Source organism: Fusarium phalaenopsidis (genome assembly GCF_050370095.1).
Source record: "Fusarium phalaenopsidis strain FUZ10S chromosome Unknown contig_32292, whole genome shotgun sequence".
NCBI lineage: Eukaryota > Fungi > Ascomycota > Sordariomycetes > Hypocreales > Nectriaceae > Fusarium > Fusarium phalaenopsidis.
The window spans coordinates 3,610,188-3,632,588 of NW_028145410.1; the positions used below are offsets into that span (position 1 = coordinate 3,610,188).

General features: G+C 52.1%; 5 protein-coding genes and 2 non-coding genes across 7 annotated transcripts; 5 read left to right on the forward strand and 2 right to left on the reverse strand.

Annotated features, from left to right (window-relative positions):
• Window positions 1–3,791: 3,791 nt before the first annotated feature.
• LRP88_05358 (mitochondrial carrier domain-containing protein) lies at window positions 3,792–4,847 on the forward strand (the record flags this gene model as incomplete). The annotated part of the gene is made up of 2 exons (XM_083241914.1): window positions 3,792–4,744; window positions 4,799–4,847. 2 exons carry the CDS (start codon window positions 3,792–3,794, stop codon window positions 4,845–4,847), a joined length of 1,002 nt encoding a protein of 333 aa, XP_083103062.1.
• Window positions 4,848–5,425: 578 nt separating this feature from the next.
• LRP88_05359 lies at window positions 5,426–5,508 on the forward strand. Its single transcript has one exon. It is a non-coding gene; the product is annotated as a tRNA-His (tRNA).
• Window positions 5,509–6,195: 687 nt separating this feature from the next.
• LRP88_05360 lies at window positions 6,196–6,278 on the reverse strand. The gene has a single exon. It is a non-coding gene; the product is annotated as a tRNA-His (tRNA).
• A 346-nt stretch (window positions 6,279–6,624) lies between these two features.
• On the reverse strand, window positions 6,625–7,760 carry LRP88_05361 (uncharacterized protein; the record flags this gene model as incomplete). Its single annotated transcript, XM_083241915.1, has 3 exons — window positions 6,625–7,063; window positions 7,127–7,490; window positions 7,538–7,760. The coding sequence occupies 3 exons, from the start codon at window positions 7,758–7,760 to the stop codon at window positions 6,625–6,627; spliced, it is 1,026 nt and encodes a 341-aa protein (XP_083103063.1).
• A 954-nt stretch (window positions 7,761–8,714) lies between these two features.
• On the forward strand, window positions 8,715–11,221 carry LRP88_05362 (uncharacterized protein; the record flags this gene model as incomplete). The annotated part of the gene is made up of 2 exons (XM_083241916.1): window positions 8,715–9,524; window positions 9,572–11,221. 2 exons carry the CDS (start codon window positions 8,715–8,717, stop codon window positions 11,219–11,221), a joined length of 2,460 nt encoding a protein of 819 aa, XP_083103064.1.
• Window positions 11,222–13,483: 2,262 nt separating this feature from the next.
• On the forward strand, window positions 13,484–18,334 carry LRP88_05363 (P-loop containing nucleoside triphosphate hydrolase protein; the record flags this gene model as incomplete). The annotated part of the gene is made up of 1 exon (XM_083241917.1): window positions 13,484–18,334. The coding sequence occupies one exon, from the start codon at window positions 13,484–13,486 to the stop codon at window positions 18,332–18,334; it is 4,851 nt and encodes a 1,616-aa protein (XP_083103065.1).
• Window positions 18,335–20,777: 2,443 nt separating this feature from the next.
• Window positions 20,778–22,265, forward strand: LRP88_05364 (transcription factor domain-containing protein; the record flags this gene model as incomplete). The annotated part of the gene is made up of 2 exons (XM_083241918.1): window positions 20,778–20,887; window positions 21,419–22,265. 2 exons carry the CDS (start codon window positions 20,778–20,780, stop codon window positions 22,263–22,265), a joined length of 957 nt encoding a protein of 318 aa, XP_083103066.1.
• Between the last annotated feature and the right edge of the window lie 136 nt (window positions 22,266–22,401).

Genomic DNA, 22,401 nt, shown 5'->3' on the forward strand with positions numbered 1-22,401 from the left:
CTCTTGTGCTTCTAGGGGCCCGGCTTGTCTCTCCACTGAGCTGTACCGTAGCCGCCCACTGTTGGGGATGCCGGTTGTGTATCTGCGGCTAGAGGGTGATCCCTGGCATTCACTGGATGTGTGGCGTGGGCAAGAGAAGAAAAAGCAATGCCGACGTCAAACGCTTGTGTTCCAACGCACGTCGACATGTGCGCTGCAGCACAGCAAGTTGAGCGGTTTGGCGTCTAAATGTTGGGCGACGTCATCGGCTATGGCGATTTCACCAGTAATCACAGGTAACAGACAGCCAACGTGCGTTTCACCTCGAGGTCTAGATCTACGCATGTGAGTGAGAGTCTTGGGGGTCACTTCTTCAGGATTGTCTAGCGAATACGACGATCCCCAAGATTCACAGAGTCGTTCGTTATGGATGGCATTGTCCTCCTTGAGGCCCGAACGTGCGCCCGCGCAAAATCTCACTCATCAACCTCGTTCCTCGGGAATTTACCATCTTCCTGTCACAGCGATCAAGAGAATGACGTGTTGTCAATGTCCGGTGAGCCCATTCCATAGGCGTCTTGCCAGGTCTCATAGCCGAGGATATTTGGTTCGAGAGGGATGGGACACGGGCGGCTTTAAGCGTTCGGCTTTGCCACGGCTGTTACTCTCCAGTAATAAGTTACAGACGAGAAATAAAAAGAAGGTTTCTAACGTATCCGTGCATCGTTCTAGGATTTCAATGTCCTAGTTCCTCGGCCTGCAGTTCAAACGGGTAACTGACATCCATGCTTGGTCCCTGGCGATGACCAGGGGAGGGGGGTCGTAACGAATGAGTGACGGTAGTGTAACTCATGCTTGCAAGTTCTTTCTAATGATGGAATCAGAATGCGCGGTTTCTTTGTAAATGTCCTGGTTTGATGTCTATCAGAGCCGAGCTGGCCCAGCCTCTGCATCCGAGCCGAGCGGTGCTTGAATGGAGATAACTATTGGCGGGCCGAGAGAGTGATGGACAGGAAATAGTTAGTGGAGTCTTTGCATCGACGGGCCGTATTCACAATGAGCCGCGTATGTTGGACGGAGGATTGTGTTGTCGATGGATGGCCGCCTCTTCTCGCATTTGGAGCTTTACCCTTCTGAGACGCTTGCTCGCCAGCTAACGACGCGACAGGCATTAGCAATTCAAGCTTCTCATACAAACAGCGACAGATGGTTGAGAGCCAATGCCGCTGCCTACAGCGCTGCACCTCTCTGTGGCGTCCTCCCCCCCCGCCCCCATGGTTTGGGCACGGCATCAAAAGAAACGACTACAGCTGTAGGATGCACGAGAGAAAGCCCGAGATGCTTGTCTGTATGGCAGCCCCGGGCCGGGGCCGGGCTTTTTGACAGAAGCACCAACCCGGCGCAAGCGGCGGCCGTGGATGAGATATTCAGGCTGATGCTGTAGAGCAGAAAGAGAGGATGGCCAGGATGCTCATGGAGGTTTGTCCTGCCCTGGCCTGCACAGCCGGACCTGCATGGCCTCAACCATGATGGCCTTTTCCTCTCACCACTTTCCCATCTGTGACACGAGGTTTCGGGTTCTAGAAAATCAATATCCGAAACGACGCCCGCTGAAGGTTCTCTACAGGGCAGGGGTTCGAAATCTGTGAGAGGACGGGACTGTAGCTAACCAGCTGCCGTTTATTACCGTTGTGTCGTCATCCATCGGGCGGACATTCATTCCACCACCACCAGCACAAGTTTAACAGCTGGTTTTCCTTGTTAACCAAGGTTAATCAACTTCTGGCTTGGCACCTTTGGGCTGAGCTCCTCCCTCCTCCAATGCCCACACCCGGCGTAGCCGCAGCCACAAACAACGCTTTGCTTGCTTTTCTGAGCAGCGCAAAGCCCCTCATCTGGAACAGCAGTCAAGACATCTGATTTGATGCAACACTCGCTGGGCGATTGAGCTCCTCTTTTTCGCTGTCAATTCGCAGGCAAGAGTGGAGAGTGGGAAATGCAATGCGACGACTTGTGGCTTGCTTAATCGACGACCATGGCAAAGAAAAATAACAAGAAAAACCATTTGGGCGCCCGCAGAATGGTCTTTCAACAAAGGATCGCCGGCCCGGCCAGAAGAGAGTTGCTGCTGTAAGATGAGTGAGACTGTGAGAGAGCTTCACAAGTGAGGGGGAATGGACCAACGGGTGAATTGCTGATTACCACAGCATGCACTCCAAAACGGCCATCACACGCGAAGAGGCGTTGCCAGTTTGATCGTCCATCCCAAGGACCGTTCCCGCAAAAAGCCAAAATAGCCTTGGGATCTGTCTCAACCCCGCAGTTGAGAAGCAGGCAAAAGGGAATGGGTGAAGCGGGAGAGCCATTCAAGAATTGGTTGAATGCGACGCTGTGGCGACGTCAACCACTCGGCAGACGACAGCTCTCAACCAGTGGCCGTCTCACCCGCTTCATTGGAAGCACAAGAGACATTCACACTGAGGGGGAAGGTATCGACGGTCTGAACCTTGGTATGTGACGTCCCTCGGTGAGTGGTTCGCCGTGCGCCCTTGGTGGAGGGTCGCCAGTGGTTGATATCAGCTCTCCGGCTCGACTCTGCTCGACCGCGATGGTAAGCTGTGCTGCTTGGGGACCATCATGGGAGGTCTCGTGCTTCCCCCTCTTGTCCAATGCATCAAGAACGTCGCCGAACACCGTTCAACCGCCGAGAGAAGGGCGAGAGGAAGAGCATTTGTATCGAGCTCTTCCCCTCTTCTTCAGACGTCACCCTTCGTGTGTGTGTCCCCCTCACAAAGAGTTCAAAGGACCTGACCTCTTATTACTGCGTCCCTCCCACCATCCAGATTTCTGCCTCTTTCACCTCCTCTGACTCGTCGATCATCGATATTCGTAGTGAGAAAGAGAGGCTGTTGAGTTCTGTCTCAATTCCCCAACTGATAGCTTAGCACGCCTTGTATTTTGGCGTGTCAGTTCCGAAAACACCCTCCCTCAACCATCACAAGTGGCTTTTTGCGTCCTCTCATCGAATCCAACCCGAAATACCCGTGCTGAGTGAGCTACAGCACAGCTTCAGCTTCATAGCTTTGATCGCCTGGCGCCGCCCATCAATCTCCGTCTGTAAGTCCCGCCCGGCATTCATCTCTCTCTTGCTCGTTGTCGACGTCGACGTCTAATATCCGCGGCAATAGTCGCGGCAGTATTACACGGGAACTCCACATCAGCTCCCGTCTTGGTTTCTCGTCGGGTCGCGCGCCTGAAACCCCGTCATCGGTAAGCTTTGCTTGTCCAAAACGTCGTCGTCGTCTTTCCTTTGCCCTGCATATTCCTGTCTCTGCCTCTGTCTGGCCCACCAGGCGGCGGGCGGCGGAACCCATCGCGGGATTGCACCCCCGTTCATACTCCCACCTACACACACGCCCCTCCTCCCTCCTCTCCCCCCTTGTCCTCCCCCGGACACCCCAAGCCTCGAACCCCCCACACCCCAGGGCCGGGCGTCCTCCGGCCGAGGATGAACCTCCGGATCTCTTCGGCCTGGACGTCATGCTATGGCTTGCTCTGTGCGAGGCCGTAGTCGGCTGTAGTCAGTACCCTCTCGGCCATTCGTGGCCATGGGCCGTGATATTATAAAGCCATGGTCTTCCCACGACCTTGCCCAGGTTCTGGACTTACACCAGACCAGTCATCCCCGGCCCAAGCTCACCAACTCCTCCTCCTAGACGCCGACTCGCTTGAATCGATCCCGTCTGACTTGAACGAGATACGATACACCACACCCGAACCCGCATAGCCATCCTCAGACCAACCCATCCATCATGAGCTCCTCAGGCTTCAAGCAGGCGGCTGAATCAGCTCGCTCAAAGACCAGCGATGTCCTCGGTGCTGCCAGGGGTGACTCGGCTGCCCTCGCCAATGACTTGTTGCACTCTCCCGTGGCCAAGGCCATCCTCCCCTTCGTCAACGGTGGTATCAGCGGCATGGTGGCCACCAGCGTCGTCCAGCCCGTCGATATGATCAAGGTCCGCATCCAGCTCGCTGGTGAGGGAACAGCAGCTGGTCCCAAGCCCACTCCCCTCTCTGTCACTCGACAGATCATTGCCAGCGGCAAGGTTCTTGACCTGTACACTGGTCTCTCGGCCGGTCTCCTGCGCCAGGCTGTCTACACCACCGCCCGCTTGGGCATGTTCGACACTCTCATGGGATCTCTTTCCGCCCGAGCCAAGGCTGAGGGCCGAGCCGTTGGCTTCGCCGAGCGAGCCACTGCTGGTCTGACTGCCGGTGGTATCGCCGCCATGATTGGTAACCCCGCCGATCTCGCCCTCATCCGAATGCAGAGCGACGGCCTCAAGCCCCTCGCCGAGCGAAAGAACTACAAGTCAGTCATCGACGCCCTGGGCGGAATCGCCAAGAGCGAGGGCATCGGCGCCCTCTGGGCCGGAGCCGCTCCCACCGTCGTCCGAGCCATGGCCCTCAACTTTGGTCAGCTCGCCTTCTTCAGCGAGGCCAAGGCCCAGCTCAAGAAGCACACGGATCTGTCAACCCAGACCCAGACACTCAGCGCCAGTGCCATCGCCGGCTTCTTCGCCTCCTTCTTCTCCCTGCCCTTCGACTTTGTCAAGACACGCCTGCAGAAGCAGTCCAAGGGTCCCGACGGCAAGCTTCCCTACCGCGGCATGGTCGACTGCTTCTCCAAGGTTGCCAAGCAGGAGGGTCTCGGCCGATTCTACCGTGGATTCGGCACATACTATGTCCGCATTGCACCTCACGCGTAAGTCCCCCACGAAAACTTGAGATATCGACAAGATGCTGACTTGTTTCGCAGTATGGTGACACTGATCGTTGCTGACTACCTTGGCTGGCTCACCAAATAAACGAATGACCCAAGAGTGAAGAACAGTAAACAGAAACGGTCGTACGGATAGAAATCGAGAATTCAAAGGCGTTTATGGGATTGGTGGGGTTCATTGTCAATCGGGAAGGGAATTTCTGAAATCGAAGGGATACCATTGTTGTCATTGGGGAAATTTTCTTATGTCATGAAGTACACAAGACTTCTTAAAAAATTCAAAGAACAACTTGTCAAAAAAGGACGCAAGCAAAATAAGTGATGATGTTCTCGTGCAGGGGGAGTCAAACCATAAAATGGGTAGAGGGAATTCAACTTCCTTTGCTCCGTAGCGCTGACTAAATGGAGAATGGGTCCAACGTCGTATTGTCTTAGATGGAAGATATCATGAGGACTAGGACATCCTATTAGAGATAAGAAAGACCAGATACGAATTGCAATTCAAGAATAGCAAAGAACCGTGGTGTAGCTCATCGTATCATGAATGTCAGAGGAGAAAAGCCAAGAAGTTTGACACACAGCTCCACCCCACGAGTGGACCTCCACGAAAAAGCCTTCATAAGTGGCATTTGGGCACCCGGGCTTCAACCCAGTTTGTGACAAGCCGTCATCGTATAGGGGTTAGTACATCAGTTTGTGGCTCATTTGAAGCACTGAAAACGCAAGTTCGAGTCTTGCTGACGGCAAAGCATTTCTTTTTGGCGTTGCTGGGTGTTGTTTTGCCCTTGGTGATGCTTCAGGCGCTTTCTTTTTGGTGCTTGGGATAGCAACAGCGACCAACAGAATGAGCAGTACAGATATGGACAGACCAAGATGGCAGAGTGTCAAATTGTACGGATATTTGAATGGTAGGTCGATGCCATTTTGCAATTGAGCAGTCAGTCGGGAACAATCACTCTTGAGCATCGCTGTCTGGACGGTGTAAGACGAGAAGCTCCCAACCTGTGCCAGTCTCATGCCAGAGCATTCAGAACAGTCGAAGGAGGCATCAATTCAGCCTGTTTCTTGAAAGACATAATAAGGTACACGTCACAACATATCCATGAGCTCGGCGTTGAAGCATCTCATCAGTTGCCCAGACAGGGAACTTCCCGAAATAGCAGTTAGTATCGTGACCCGACGAGCTTATTCTAACGACTATCGTGGGTAAAGTCGTTAGGAGTCAATGGGATGCCAACCGCTAACACGACCGTTATAAGAAGTCATAGATAGATAAACGTATTGTAGAATAAATATAGCGAGGTGGGTTGTTCTTTGGGTCAATCGTCGATGTCTAGCATCAAGGCTCTAAGAAAGGCCAAGCAAAAATAGATGATTAAGACGCATATCCGGCAGCCATTGTCTTCCAGAGCAGAAAGCAAAAAGAAATGATTTGCCGTCAGCAAGACTCGAACTTGCGTTTTCAGTGCTTCAAATGAGCCACAAACTGATGTACTAACCCCTATACGATGACGGCTTCTAATTGGTGACACTTGCGTGAAGTGTTTCATGCTAAGTAGGTACCCTAGGCGTCTGGACTACGAAGACCTCTTCGCTGTGGCCTACCCTGGAGCCAGAAACATCAGCTCAACAGCAAACAATAGTTAGCTTCATCAGGGGACAACGACTTTGTGTTTTTAATTTTCTTGGATTGTCTTAATAACTACTCCTATGATAGAAATTTCTTTGACATATCGCCCATCCCTCCAACTTGTGGCTCAGATCACAGGTGACTTTCTTCGAGCGACTTGGCTGGACTAATTCATCAACCATACATTAGATCTACACATTCTTTGCTAAAGCTAGCTGGAAAAGATTTCTCCTTACAGAAACTTCTCATAAGACTTGGCAGTATCGATGATCGTCTGCTCCACAGGATAATAATCCTTTCCTGTCACCCTGACGGCCTTTGAGCCATCAATGACCCTGTTCTCGTCGTACACATATCCAGGGTTGTATCCCTTCCCTGGAGTTCCAACCTTGATGATGTCCTGGCGTTCAGGGAAAGCCTTTCGGAGAATGTCGGCAGCAGCCTGGGGAGGGAACTGTCCTGACGTGAGCAGGAAGCGCTCTCCGTTGGCCTTCTCAGGATGGTCGACGCTGAAGACGGCAACACGGGCAATGTCGCGGACATCGACAAAGGATGAGCCCGGCGAGAGGGGCTCAGGGATTTCTTGTCCGGAAAAGACCTGCCAGATGAAGGCTGTTGTGCCACCAAGCTTGGAGAGTGAATCGAGAGCTGGAGTCGGTCCCATGACGAAGCTGTTGCGTTGCTCATTAGCAAACCTGCAGAATAGGTGATTCGAGCATCTTGGTGAAACTCACGTAGGGTTCAGAGCCGTCATGGAGAAACTAGGCGTCTTCTCATCTCTGAAGTCCCAGAACGCCTTCTCACCAGCCACCTTGCTCGCGACGTAGATGAGAGGACCGGGGGTGTTCTTGCCAAGCGCCTTCACCAAGTCCAGAGCTCCAAGGTTCCAATCAGCCTCGGTGAAGCGATAAGGGAGCTCCTTATCGTGGGCAGCAACGGCGGCGACTGAAGACATGAGAACAACCGACTTGATGGAGGGCTCGGTTATGGCAGACTCCAAAACACCTCGGGTGCCCTGGATCGCTGCCTCGAGGACAGGATCCGGGTCAGTGAAGGAGAGGCTCACGGGCGAAGCAAGGTGAGCGATGGCGTGGACACCTAGGAATGTCAGATAACACTTGATGAGAGCACATGTTCTGGCATACCCTTGACAGCCTCGTCAAAGGCTCCTGGAGCGATAATGTCGGGGACCTCCACAATTTCAAGAGCATCGCCGTACTGGGACAGTGCCTTGACGAGGGTGTTTGCTGAAGCCTTGGAGCGGACGGTTCCGCGAACAGCGTAGCCAGCTTCGAGGAAAGCGGCAATGACTGGGCCGGCGATGTAGCCATTGGCACCGGTAACAAGGACAATGGGCTTGCTGGACATGATGTGTGTGTTCGAAGGAGGATAAAGTGAGTTGATTATCAAGAGACTTGAGTTGGAAGTAGATGCGTGTTGAGCTGAAGAGGATCTTTCACTTTAGAGGAGCTACATATGTTCTTATTTATGCCCATCTTCTCAACATAGACTTACAAATTCCCCTCTCAATGCTTTCGAGAAGCCACCTGCGGCTGAATGCGAATAACCTTGTCGGAGAAACTCATGAGTGGGTAGCTGTTGCGTGATGCTGGACTGCAGGCGCCATCTACCGCGAATCGCATCATATTCAGCCCGAAAAACTGCACTGGGATCGGATAGTGTATGTGAAGAGTCCGATTACAATTGTTTCGGAGCGCTGACAAAGCTGCAAGATAAGGTGGCTCCTAAGGCCATGGCGGGCTTTAAAGCATGGCGCTTGGGAAAAAGATTACTGATCGTGGGGGCTGACTAGGCTCCTCCGTTGCGTAGCGGAACTTTGTCATCAGGAAAGGAATAATTGTTTAGATGAACCGAGGTATTGATTAGTTTCTATTTAACTTGATAGATCGCAATTTGCAATTGGAAATGGGCCTTGGAAGTTGATGGAGGGAGCTGTCGTGGTCATGGCAGAGTTGGGCAGCAGGCCTCTCTCCTCCGACTTTCTAGTGACATAACATGCCGCCGATGGCTCCAGAAATTCACAGGAAGAAATCACGGATTATTCGATGATCGAGATGCTGGATATGAAAGACAAGTCACAGGAAACGAGACCTTCAACTCCTGCATAAGATAGGGAGGCATGGGTTTGGGGGTGAGAATGCTTGGAACCCATTAAGGACGATGGACCACGTGACTTCGCGATTCAATTCTGTCAGCGCGACCTATGACGCAACACCTTCAGCAGGCAATGACACGTTAATCGCGACCCTTCCCCAGCTTCTCCAGACCTCGAATCTTGGCTAATATTGGCATGATATCGTCATGGCCGGTCGAAAGAGAATCGCGACGAGGTCTAGTACCCGGAGGGGAGCTGCAGCGACCGCGCCGACTGGGGGAGAGATCTACCAGGATATGCTGGCTGAGGCGGGCGTGAATCCTCCAGATCAAAGCTCACCAGAACGGCCTCTGAAGCGTCGCCGTGCGGGCACCAGAGGGAGAGCGGTAGTGGCTGAAAAGTCACCCGAACCTGCTCCTCCTCAGCCAGCACCCGCTCACAATGATGATGATGAGGAGGATGAAGACGAGGATGAGGATATCGAATTTCAAGATGTAGTCCTGCCGGAGCCGACCATGCAAACGATGGAACTTGAGTCAGACGACGAAGACGACGAAGATGAAGATATCATGTTTGAAGATGTCGACTTCACTGCACCCATTCAAGACTCGGCTTCATTACAGGAACCCAAAACCCTGGAGCTCAATCTGACGGCCCATCAATCATCTACAGCGCAAGGAAAGAAGGCTGCTGAGAGACGCAGACCAATCACCCGAGAAGAGCGCATACTTCGGAAAGATGTCCACAAAGTTCATCTCCTCTGTTTGCTATCTCATGTCGCGCGCCGCAACCACTGGTGCAACGACGGCAAAGTGCAGGACTATTTGCGCCCACACCTGACGGATAAGATGGTTAACTACCTCAATCCCGGGACAAATCTATCGCAGTTTGGACGCACTGAGAGTCTAAAGAATGGCTTGAAACAGGCTGAAGGTGTTTGGAAGACGAAATTCGAGGTTACGGAGAGAGGACTTCGAAGGGCGCTCTGGGCTGAGGAGCCAGACCACTTGAAAGATGTATGTACCGTGTCTCCTCTGAGGGCGTTTGCTAATTCATGACGTAGTATGAGCCTCCGACCGACATGGAATCATGTCTCGATCGTCAAGACTTTCGCGAAGCGGCGAAGAAGCTGCAAGGTTCCCGGGATGTCGGTGCCCAACTGTATTGTGCGCTTCTCCGAAGTGTAGGAGTGCGAGCACGGCTGGTTTGCTCCCTTCAACCTCTGGCGTGCACCTCTGGAGCCCCGACACTGCAAAAGCCAAAGCCTTCAAAGGCGTCGGCGAAAGCTGCAAAGAATGAGCAGGTCAAGGCCACAATGGCTAAGTACCAAGATATGGCTAACGCTGGATATGGGTCACCTTCAGGCGGCTCGTCGGCGCGCCGAAGACTCGGCCATCCGAATGCTACCGCGTACAATTTTACACCAAAAGCCGCTCCATCGAGACCCCAACCGACGTTTGAGACACGCAAAAAGATCAAAGAATCGTCCTATCCGGTGTATTGGGTTGAGATCCTCGATGTAGGGCACCAGAAATGGCAGCCGGTAGATGCTGTGGTGACCAACACCTTTTGGAAACCCAAAGCTCTGGAACCTCCTATCACTGACAAGGAGAACTTTTTGTCATATGTGGTCGCTTTTGATGCGGACGGAACCACAAAAGACGTGACGAGGAGATACGCGAAAGCTTACACTGCAAAGACACGGAGATCAAGAATCGAGACTGCCTCTGAGGGAGGCGAGGCTTGGTGGAGGAGGGTGATGAAACTTTATCGGCCTCGGCGAAGAACGGACCTCGACCAGATTGAGGACAACGAACTCGCGGGTATCGAGGCTAGAGAACCGATGCCGCGAAATGTACAGGACTTCAAAGACCACCCAGTTTATGCCCTGACACGGCATCTGCGTCGTCATGAGGTACTCGTCCCGGATGCTACACCATCAGGGACTATTGCAACGAGTAGTCGAGGCAAGCTCGAGAAGGTTTATCGCCGAAAAGACGTCCGGATAGCGAGGACGGCCGATAAGTGGTTTCGTCTTGGCCGAGAGGTCAAACCCCTGGAAATCCCGGTTAAATGGCTGCCCAAGAAAGCTCGACCGAAGAACCCCTTGGACGAAGAGGACGAAGAGGACGAAGACGATGCACAGGGAGATGCTGGGACACCAATTTACACAGAGGAACAGACCGAACTCTACGTGCCAGAACCAGTTCGCAACGGCCGGGTCCCCAAGAACAAGTTTGGCAATATTGATGTCTACGTGCCCAGCATGGTTCCTCCAGGGGGCGTCCACATCATCCACGAATATGCAACGCGAGCAGCGTTTCTGGCTGGAGTTGATTACGCACCCGCTCTCACAGGGTTCCAGTTTAAGGGTCGACACGGAACAGCCGTGTTAAGCGGTGTCGTAATCGCAAAGGAGTACGAGGAAGGCGTGCGAGCAATCATCGAAGGGCTAGGCGATTTGGAGCAACAGGTAGAGGACGAAAGGAGGAAACATCGTGCGTTGAGGGCTTGGAGAAAGTTCATGATGGGGCTTAGAATTAGGGAGCAGATTTGGAGTGGAGTAGATGCAGATGAGAGGAGGGCCGCCGACGACAAGGCCGCTAGGGAAGCTCAGCTGGACCAGGAGATTGAGGACGCGCCGAGCGATGTCACCGAGGAGTTTGATATGGCTGACGACGATGATATGGGTGGTGGGTTTCTGGTGGAGTGAAGTCGTGTGATGGAACTGAGCTGAGCGGGCGTTTGGTATACATCGATAGCTGGGTAGAACTGCTTGATGCTTACGCGTCGTGTATATGCGTGATGAGAATAGCAACTTAAATGTATCTTGATGATATTAATGTTTGGGGAGTTGTCGCCGTTGGTAGCCTGCTGAGCGGCTTAGACCATGGCTGCAACTCCATGATGTCCAACGGTGGCCGTTGGTCGGGATACTCCCCACCCAGATTCGGGCCAGACCGATAGGGATGCATTTTGAAGCATGGTAATTTACAAACTAACTGCTGACTACGGCGACAAGGATTGTATTTCTGTAGCATTGCCGCCCTTCTTTGCAAGATCCGCGCTGGGGTTGAGACGATAGTGTAGATGACTGCATCTATCCGTCCTGCCGCTGTGGAACCCGAAGAGACGCTATCAATGCTCATTATGCTTATACAATCAAGAGCGGCACCTTATTAAAGTCCGCGCTCGTCTTGATGCTTTGAAAACTCAACTCCGGACGAGTTCTCAACCGCAGCCGCAACTGGACATACGTACACATCCCCCATACGCGAAGCAATATACCATAAGCACCCTAGAAAGCGGGTCGTTTTTCGTATCAACCGTGCAGTTACGAATTTTCAAGTCTTGCAGGGAGATTGGAATGCATCGTCCACGTCGCTGGGCTGCCTCACATGGGGTTAAACACGGAACACGAAGTCGAGGCTATGTACCCGTTACCTTCCCGTTTTATCACGGGCGTTGTGAGACGAGGCATAAACAGTTGATCAAGCCATTGAGGCTGATGAAGTTGATTTTGCGTCAAGTGTACGCCCGACTTGGCAGAAAGTTAAAAAACCACAGGCGGAGAATAAAGAGATCGACGAACTCAGCCCTGATCTGCACGTGGGGATGGGTAAGCCCATTTTCGGGACGATACCGCGAGCAGACCTCCCCCGCAGTGAGTGTGACTTGCAACCGATGAGAGCGAAAAAAGAGATGGTGGTGAGCATCGCGACAGGGGCATGGTGACGTACGCGCGGTGGTGGCTATGCTGGGCGAGAGGTCGGAATCCGGGGGAAAATCATGCCGACTGTCCCAGTTTTGTTGTGATTTCCATGTTGTCAGCCCAGAAACACGGACCATTGTAGTGCGAAATCCTTTGGCTTGGCATCATGATGTGCGAGTCTTGATTGTTGTTTGGAGATCACTTGGGACTTGATGCTTGTCGATAGGGAGAGGTTTAAGACCTGCAGCGAGTTGAGCGACTAATATCATCAGTTAAATCAAGAATACAAGGGCATACGGCAATTTTTGATAGATATTTTGTACAAAAGATGCCAAGAACAAATAATCAAGAATGCGTCTATCCAAAACCCAGAGAGGAAAGCCATTCGATCCTGGAACCCTGGTCCGGCTCCGAGGCTCGGCATTGGACCCACTATTATACGGGCCTCAACTCCGTATCTGTGAAATGGAATGACAAACCCACTCCCAAGATATGGTTTCTTGGTAGGGTCACATTCATGCTTTTTTTATCGCTCGTACTTCGTATATGTCGCAGAAAGAAGCAAGATATGGATATACGCCCACATCTCACTTACACCCAAGCACAACTCGATTGCGTGGCTGCCTGCCAGGGCCGTCGTCTGCCCCTGCTAGGGCGCCCCTTCCATCGCCGTGCCCCAGCAGGTGGCTCCTGCTCTAATTAGTGGACACGCCCAAGCCCGAGCCTTCTGGCAATTGACCAATCCGCACGGCGCTGTTATAGTGGTCGGCCACTAAAAGGCAACTGACGTTTCGGTCGGCGCCCCCAGCACCACCTTCCCGGCGCCAAGCAAGCCCCCCTCCGACTTAAGAGTCAACCCTCATCGTCCTCCGAAACTTAAACATCTCCACGTCCCCTCTGATCAAAAACGACATCATCATCGATTCAGAGAAGTCGCCTATTTCTTTCAACGTTGAGGCCACGACCAGCTCGAAATCAGTCAAGAACTCGGTCCTTCCTTGCCGTTGAAGACCTTGGGGGGCTTTCGACGATGCATTCTCCTTCATTCTAGGCTTTCTTTTCGGCAACGGTTTCGGTTCTTTATTCTTTCATTATATCATTAAGCCACCCACATACATACATATCGCCAGCACTCTATTACGTGGCATAAATACTCTCTTACATACTCCTCGTTTCCCCTCTCGGGCCTGTCTTGAACACAACGCTTGACCAAGTGCTTCGTTTGACAATCCTTTTGGCGCTCGTCGCCTTGAAACCGCCGCCATGGCCTTCGTCAAGCAAGTCGTTACCCTGATGGGAAAGAACTTGCGAATACTTTTACTACGGCACTTGGCTCTCTGCGTCTGGATGGCCTTTATCCTTCCCATCTTCCTCGCCTCCCTCTTCACCTTTACCAAGAACCTTCTTGTCCCTCCAGCGAAGTTCGGTATCGGCCACCCAGGCCCAGTCTTGAACCTCACCCAAGCGTTTGAGAGTGCCCGCAACAACGGCCGCCTAAAACTTGCTCTCGTCGACAATGGCTTTTCAAGCGGAGATATCGACCGAGTCCTTCGCGGTGTGGAGAATGAGATCAACAAAGCTGCCGACTACATCGAGGTTGTTCGGCTCAACGACCAAGACGGGCTTACGTCTGCGTGCCGTACCAACCTTAGGGGTGTGTCTAGGTGTTTCGGCGCAGTCGTTATGGTCTCTTCCCCCGATCAGGGTCAGGGGGGTGTCTGGAATTACACTCTTCGCTCCGACGGCGCTCTCGAAGAAGCTATTGCCAAGTTCAACATTGACAAGAAGGACAATGATCAGCAAGTTTACATGGCACCCATCCAGCGCACCGTTGACCAGGTCATTGCCCAGGTCAACTCGAGCTCCAACAGTGGCAAGTTGGCCAATACTCAGCAGTACCCTTTCACCAGCCTGAGCCAGGAGGAACGTGACGACAAAATTCGGCAGATGTTCCAGAAAACCATCAAGGGATGGATGGGCGTTGCTTTTCTGGGAACTGTTGTTTGGGTATCGTACCACCTTACAGGATTCGTCGCTACTGAGCGCGAAAGCGGCATGTCGACGCTGATCGACTCCATGATGCCAGTACGGAGGCCCTGGCTTGCCATGACAGCACGAATCCTCGCTCATCATTTTTCCTTCTCTCTTGTCTACCTTCCAGCTTGGGTTATTGGGTCCCTGATCGTACGCAGCGGCGTTTTTGCCAATACAAATGTTGGAATTGTTCTCATATTCCACATCCTAGGTGGTCTGGCATTCTCCTCCATGGCATTGCTATTTGCTTCTTTTTTCAAAAAGGCTCAGCTCAGCGGCATCACTGCTATTCTTTCAATCGCTCTACTTGGAATCCTAGCCCAGTCCCTCACTTCCCCTAGAACCGCCGTGGTTGCTGTTCTATCCTTCTTTTTCACACCCTGCACCTTTGTCTACTTCCTTACATTCATGGCGCGTTTTGAAGAAGAGGACAAGCCCACCAACCTCGGCGCGGTGGCTCCGAACAGTCCCTGGAATATCTCTGGTATTGTTCTCTGGGTCTTCCTGATCATACAAATCTTCGCCTACCCGCTGATAGGGGCGCTCATCGAACATGCCCTCTACAGTAATGATACACCAGGCCGCAAGGTGCTGCTGAAGCAGGACAAGGTGGATGCTCTCGGGGGGATTGCTGTACGGCTGCAAGAGTTCACCAAGATATACAACCCCAGTATTTTCTCTCGGATTTTCAATCGAGGCTCCAAGAGGAAGCAGCCTGTCGTGGCCGTCAATGGACTGAACCTGGAGGTCGGCCAAGGACAGATCGTTGCCCTCCTTGGCGCGAACGGGAGTGGGAAGAGTACAACACTCGATGCCATCGCGGGAATGAGCAAGTTGACGAGTGGATCCATATACATCGATGGGAGAGCTGGTCTAGGCATTGCTCCTCAAAAGAATGTACTCTGGGACGACCTGACGGTGGAGGAGCACATTCGGATCTTCAATCACCTCAAAGCCCCCAATGCCCGGGCCACTACTGATGCTACCAATGAGCTCATCAAATCTGTCGATCTTTGGAAGAAGCGAAAAGCTTTTGCCAAGACTCTCTCCGGCGGCCAAAAGCGAAAGCTTCAACTGGGAATGATGCTGACAGGTGGAAGTGGTGTCTGCTGTGTCGACGAGGTCAGCAGTGGCATCGACCCTCTTTCAAGGCGCAAACTCTGGGATATCATTTTGGCTGAACGCGGTCGCCGAACAATGATTTTGACCACTCATTTCTTGGACGAGGCTGATCTCTTGGCTGACCACATCGCCATCTTGTCCAAGGGAACTCTGCGCGCTGAGGGCTCGTCTGTGGCATTGAAGGATAGCTCAGGTGGAGGATACAAAGTCCATGTTTCCAAGGATACGGTCACCGGAAGCATGCCTGATATTGAGGGTGTCGAGAAGAAGGATGCCTTTGATCTTGTCACTTATGTTGCACCCACGTCACAGCTTGCGGCTACCATCATCAAGGAACTCGAAGCTGCCGGTATCGATGAATATCGATTTTCTGGACCCACCATTGAGGATGTTTTCCTTCAAGTTGCAGAAGAGATCAAGGACGAAGAAGCTTTCCGCAATGCCAGCGCAGCCGCGAACGAGAAAGCGTCGTCGGATGGGGATGACAGTGGCAACCGAGGACTGAAACTCATGGACGGACGAAGGGTTGGATATGTGGAGCAGGCCATCATTCTCTTCCGCAAACGCTTGACTATCATCAAGCGGAACCGGCTTCTGTACCTCTTCGCATTTATCCTCCCCATTTTCGCCGCTGGGATGACCTCGCTTTTTGTCCAAGGAGAGGACCCGCCCACCTGTAACCCAGCAGATCAGTCAACACGGAACGCAGCGACCGAAGACGCCTTCAGCCAGGCCGATAAAGATACAATCATAACATTCATGACTGGGCCTTCGTCAAAGATTAGCACGGATGCTTTCGCACGAGTCATCGCGCCTCTCATGGCTGGTTTGCGCAGTGGCCCTGCGGCCACATCCGCTGTGTCGAAATTGAAGATTGTCGATACCTTTAGCGAGTTTGAAAACTTTATCAAGGATCACCCGAAAAACATTACCACGGGCTTCTGGCTGGGAGATGAGAAGCAACCCCCGACCTTTGCTTGGGTTGCGAATCTTTTCATCACCAGTCCCCTTCTCGCTCAGGGATACCTCAACACTCTCTTGACGTCGGTTCCCATTGGTACGACATGGGCTGCCTTTGAACGCCCTATTAGTGCGACGGCGGGCGATGCTCTGCAGCTTGTTGTGTACATGTGTATCGCTCTGTCAGCGTATCCTGCCTTCTTCTCCCTCTACCCCAGCAACGAGCGCCGCAGGTTTGTTCGTGGCCTGCAATACTCGAATGGTGTGCGACCGTTCCCTCTTTGGATTGCCTATCTGCTTTTTGACCTCATCATTGTTCTGGTCAGCTCTGCCCTTGTCACGGTCATTTGGGCTGCCGTTTCCAACATCTGGTTCAACCTTGGCTATGTCTTCCTGGTCCTATTCCTCTACGGCATAGCTTCTACACTCTTTGCCTACCTAATATCCCTCTTCACAAAGACCCAACTAGGTACATACGCATGGGCAGCAGCTACCCAGATGTTTGTCTTTGTCGTGTACGTTATTGCCTACATGTCAGTGCTCACCTACACCCCCGTTACAAGGGTCGATAGCAGCCTGCGCATCGTTCACTTTGTTGCTTCTATCTTCGCGCCGATCGGGTCCATGGCAAGAGCTCTCTTTGTCACTACAAATCTGTTTTCTACTGCTTGTGATGAGAACACGGTCACTACAAACCCGAGCGGTATTCTCTACTACGGCGGCCCTATTCTATACCTCATTCTGCAGTCTTTCATTTTGTTTGGTTTAATCATTTGGTTCGATACTGGATCGGCCGGTGCCTCGCTAAGGGGCCTCTTTGAAGGTCGGAGGAAGAAGGCCGAGACTGAGGAGGAAACTCCAAACGAAGATGTCGTGGATGAGCTCAGCCGACTTGCGGACAACGCAGACGACAATGGCCTTCGAGTGATGCACCTCACAAAGAGCTTTCGCAGGAATACTGCTGTCGACAACGTTTCTTTTGGTATCAAGCGGGGTGAGGTGTTTGCACTCCTTGGTCCCAACGGCGCTGGCAAGTCCACCACAATCTCACTTGTACGAGGCGACATCAGACCTGATCACAACGGTGGCGATATTTTCGTGGAAGATATCTCTGTTACCAAGAATCTTGCTGTGGCACGAAAGAATCTTGGAGTGTGTCCCCAATTCGACGCCATGGATCAGATGACGGTGCGTGAGCATCTCGAATTCTACGCCAAGATTCGGGGCATTCAGGATGTGGAACATAACGTGAGGGCTGTCATGCAGGCCGTGGGACTGGAGTCATTCTCGAACCGCATGGCCAACGCTTTGTCTGGAGGAAACAAGCGAAAGCTGAGTCTTGGAATTGCATTGATGGGGAATCCTACTGTTGTGCTACTGGATGAGCCTTCGTCTGGCCTTGACGCGGCCTCGAAGCGTGTCATGTGGAAGACATTGGAGTCGACTGTTCCTGGACGATCGATTCTTCTCACGACTCACAGCATGGAGGAGGCTGATGCGTTGGCAGGGCGTGTTGGCATTCTTGCTCGGCGAATGTTGGCTGTGGGAACACCAGATGGGCTCCGACATCGTTTCGGAGATGCTCTTCATATCCATCTTGTTTCTACCAGCGCACCGCGTACAAGTCAAGATGAGATGGCTCGCATCATCAACTGGATCCGGCAGACACTGCCGTCGGCCGAGGTTGAAGAGAAGACTTATCATGGGCAGATTCGTTTCTCTGTCCGTGCAAGCCAGGTCATCGCAGCGACCTCGGGCCGTGACGCTCAAGAGATGGAGAAGAGTGGTGAGGATCTCAGCCAGAGCGCAATTGGACACCTGGTTGTCCTTTTGGAAGAGAACAAGGAACAGCTGGGCGTGGGCCATTACAGCGTCAGCCCGACAACACTGGACCAAGTGTTCCTTACGATCGTAGGGAGGCACAACGTCAAAGAAGAGAATTCCGAGGAGAAGCCAGAGAGCTTCTGGAGGAAGGTTTGGATGTTTGGGCGGTCTTAGTTGTGGCCGATTGTTGTCCTCCTTCTGGGAGGTGTATTGTTATCCTCTCTTCCAAGAGTTGGGAAGGGGGCCCAACGTCGAGCGTGGAGAAGAATCGAAGGCCAATGTACCTAATTTTAATAAGTATTGTTATGTTCAAACGGTTTGATGCTTTGCGCAAGTGTCATTGCTGGGACTTGTTATTCTGGAGCACACATGGACTGCCTTTGTTGTCGTTACCGTGGTCATGTGGACAATGTAGACCACGGTAGCTGTTCAGAAAGGAGACGTTTGTGTGAAGAGAAAGGAGGCGAACACCAGAACAACGCTCACATAGGCACTTGTACACGTAGATATATATACTTACCGGCATGTCGAGTCTTGTGAAGCGCGAGAAGTCAACGTTTTGAACAACTAACGTTTAGTTTGGAATTGCGAGCCGTCTACAAGCAACGAGTTTCGATTTTAAACCATTTGAAAGATCTAAATGAATAGGTAAGAATGTGCTGGCAAGTTATCACCCATACACTTAGATGCGATGTGCGGCCGCTCATCTATGATGGCATGTATGGCAAATACATCGACCCATTTGTGGCGCCCACACCATGTAACTGCGCTGCTGAGCACCAGGCCCGGGTCCAGTGCCCGCATCACGGCTGCTGCTTCCTGACGCAGCATGTCGTGCCGTGCTCCCATACCAATTGCACAGAGACCTACGATATTCATCGCTACGAACACCTACCACGGCAGCAACAAATCTGGAGAATCAATCCCATCTTTTACATACAGCCCGGCGATGACTGGGAGAGCACAGAGTATGTGGATATAGCCATCTTTTCGACCGACATGCCACCGCAAGTGATAGACTGGGCAGAGGAGTTCAAGGAACAATTCACCAATCTCGTCCTAAAGGGCCGCGAGATCAACTCCAAGCACACGAATCTCACCCAGGTGCTCGCCGAAATCGACAACAAACGGAAGCTACATGCAACGCAGCACTGCTTCGTGTGCAAAAGCCAAAGCTCGGTCTGCCCGCTTGACAAAGAGATCAAGGGGGACGAACAGGTGGCGGCGAACCTGCGATCCGAGGGCCTGACGCTGTCGGTAGAGTTTAAGAGGTTGTGGGCCGACGTGAACAAGAGGGTGGTGAGGTATATGGTCATGGAGCAGGTTAATGAGATTCTCAGGCTGAGGGGAATAACATGATCCTGATGAATTCAATGATTAAGGTATATAATTATGGTACATGATGCTGCCTCTGTCTGGTGACTCTGGTTCTAGAAATGATGTTATGACGTTTAGAGTCTGAAGTAGATTTCTTATTCGGATACCTGTAGGAGTGAGTCGCTGTATAGAAGTGTTTCTTCTATTTCTATGGACAATCGCTCATGTTATTGATACGCTGGGCGTACTTGGGAACAGTTCAAGTTGTCAACATGAGAATATCCCTTTGTTTCTAAACATATATATATGCTTCGTTCGTTGTTCTTCGAATATTGCACATGACACAATACAGCCAGACATGCAGTTTTCCCGGTATCAACGCGCTTCTCAATCAGCACAATTCATTGCGTTCATAACAGTCCTTGTTCTTAACTACTCCACGAACATTGGCTATGATAGGGAGACATCTTTTCGCCACTCATATACCTGCCAGTCTTTGAACTCTTGTTCATCACAGATGTCATGAACTATGGACATTTCCGTACTATGCCCGCCTCGGTCACAGTCTTCTGGACACTGTCAGACACTGTCCTTAGTTCCCCGCGGAAAACGTCACCTCCCATAGCTTCCAAGATGCTCCTCATTCGCCTTCTCCTTTTATGCCGCGGGCGTCTGATCGAGTACTGAAAGGCTCTCGAGGCATCAAGAGACAAATATGGAACGGCACACTCCAAACGACCGGCCGTATAGGTCCCACCTCCGGCCGGCCTGTCTGCCCTGCAGGAAGCGTAAATCGCGGTGCCAGTCCGAGGCCTCCTCTGAGACATGTCTCATGTGCCGGGCGCACCGCACCGACTGCGTGTTTCCCTCCGGGCCGAGTGGGACCTCAGGTACCGGGCGCCGGCGGCAGACCCGGTCGTTCGGGGCTTCCGCTCGGCGTAGCACAGTACCCCCGTCCACAACAGCTGCCTCGGTCCTTGAACAGTCAAGTTCTAACCCAGAGACGAATTCACTTCTTAATCAAGTTTCTGTTCCGATACCCAACACCCCTGTTGGTGCCGCCCAGGGTTCTTCAAGAAACAGAGAGTGGCCACCGCATCAAGACACTCCACAGGATGAGTCCCCGCTGGCACTTGGATCAAACGATGAGCAACAGCACAACCTCCACATTGTTGGACCGGCAGTCACCTCGGACAACCAGGTCTTGTCCGACTACCTATCCGCAATGCCGAGTGCAACACGAGGCTCCAGGATGGTCATTCCGGTGCCGGGTAACAGATCCCGGCCCGTCTTATTCACCATGGTGCAGAAGCAACCGTTGGGGCTCGACTCGAATCGCAGCCTTCCCGCGGAAAAGCTTCAGATAGTTGAGAAGGTTCTGGAGCCTTTCATGGCTGATTTACTAGACGTGTAAGAGCCGTAACAAGTATCCGCAGGCTTCAGCTGACATGCTGCAGTTATTTTGAAAAAGTCAATTCATCCTTTCCTCTTCTAGATGAGGTGTCTTTCCGCAGGCAATACAGTATAAACAAAGATGGAATATCTCCTGCACTTCTGGCAAGCTTGTATGCGCACTCAATGACATTCTGGGGCAGCTCTCCCAGTCTGTCTCGCCAAAGACGCCCTGATGGACGCTTCATCTGGAACCTTGCTACAGAAGCAACTTACTCACAGTTGTATCGGTCTCCAGGGATGTCAATAATCGAGGCGATTCTATTGAATGTGGGTGGACGGCCAACTACCTCCCTCATTGGTAATGGTGTGCTGCTTGGGTCTGCCATGGCCATGGCTCACTCGCTTGGGTTGAACCATGATCCGATACCCTGGGAGATACCACAGTCTGAGAAGAACCTTCGGATGAGAATTTGGTGGGCTCTATTAGTCCACGATAAATGGTAAGATATCTTCACCGGTGTAGTGATTACTCTAACACGGGCACAGGACAAGTCTCTCCCATGGAACACCTCCACTCATCGCAAAGGCCCAATACGACGTGCCTTCACCTACCATAGAGAATCTCTGTGAAAAGGGCTCTTCGGCAGAGAGAGTATTAAAAGCTTCCATCTATGTGGCTCTCGTTGGATTGACTGACGTCTTGGATCTGCACCTGGCGCACATCTACCAGCTGAGGAAGCCGGATGAACTTGGAGATGTCACCCATCTGGAGCTCGCCCTCAACACCTGGATTGACTCTATGGGTGACAGAGTTCGCCGGGTCATTATTCGTGGGACAAACCTCGACATTCCAGGGGCACCGAATCTGCGCTTGGCTTATCTCACTGTTCGGCTTCTCCTCCAACGGATCGAGCTTGAGGCCGAGAAGCGCATCTCCAACGCTGGAGATGGTCGTTTACTGAACTGCTACATGGAAGCCCGAAGAACATCGGAGGAGATGCTCATCTTGACTCAAGAGTTGCAACCTGAGCATCTTGCTGATTTCTGGCTACCCAGCAGTGCCTTTTCGTTCCCAGCTGCCGTGAGCTTTCTACTGCGATGCGCCCTCGAGACGGAGAATTCCCCTTCTGGCCTTTCACAAAGCAGTTCATTAAAGATTGCCTCTGATCTTCTCACGGCTCTCCGATCTCATAAGGAGGAGCAGGCATGGGATCTCGGCGATATCTGCCTCGCACAGCATACCGAGGTTGTGGACAAGCTCCTGGCCATGGTGCCTCCCGAGGACCCTGGTCCAGACGGGACTTCAGATTTTTCGGAATTTTCCATGCTTGACCCTTCTTTTATCGATCAGTTTCTCCCAAGTCTATGGGATCCCCTGCAAAATGCTTGGTAGAGACTTGGTTTCCCGCGGGAAAGTCAACAACGCGCTTCGTGTAATGCAAAGAGTCAAGATCTATTCGCTCACTATGCCTCCTTTGTTATATGGAGACCAAGAAACATGTATGCCCCTAATACTCTGTTTTATCAGT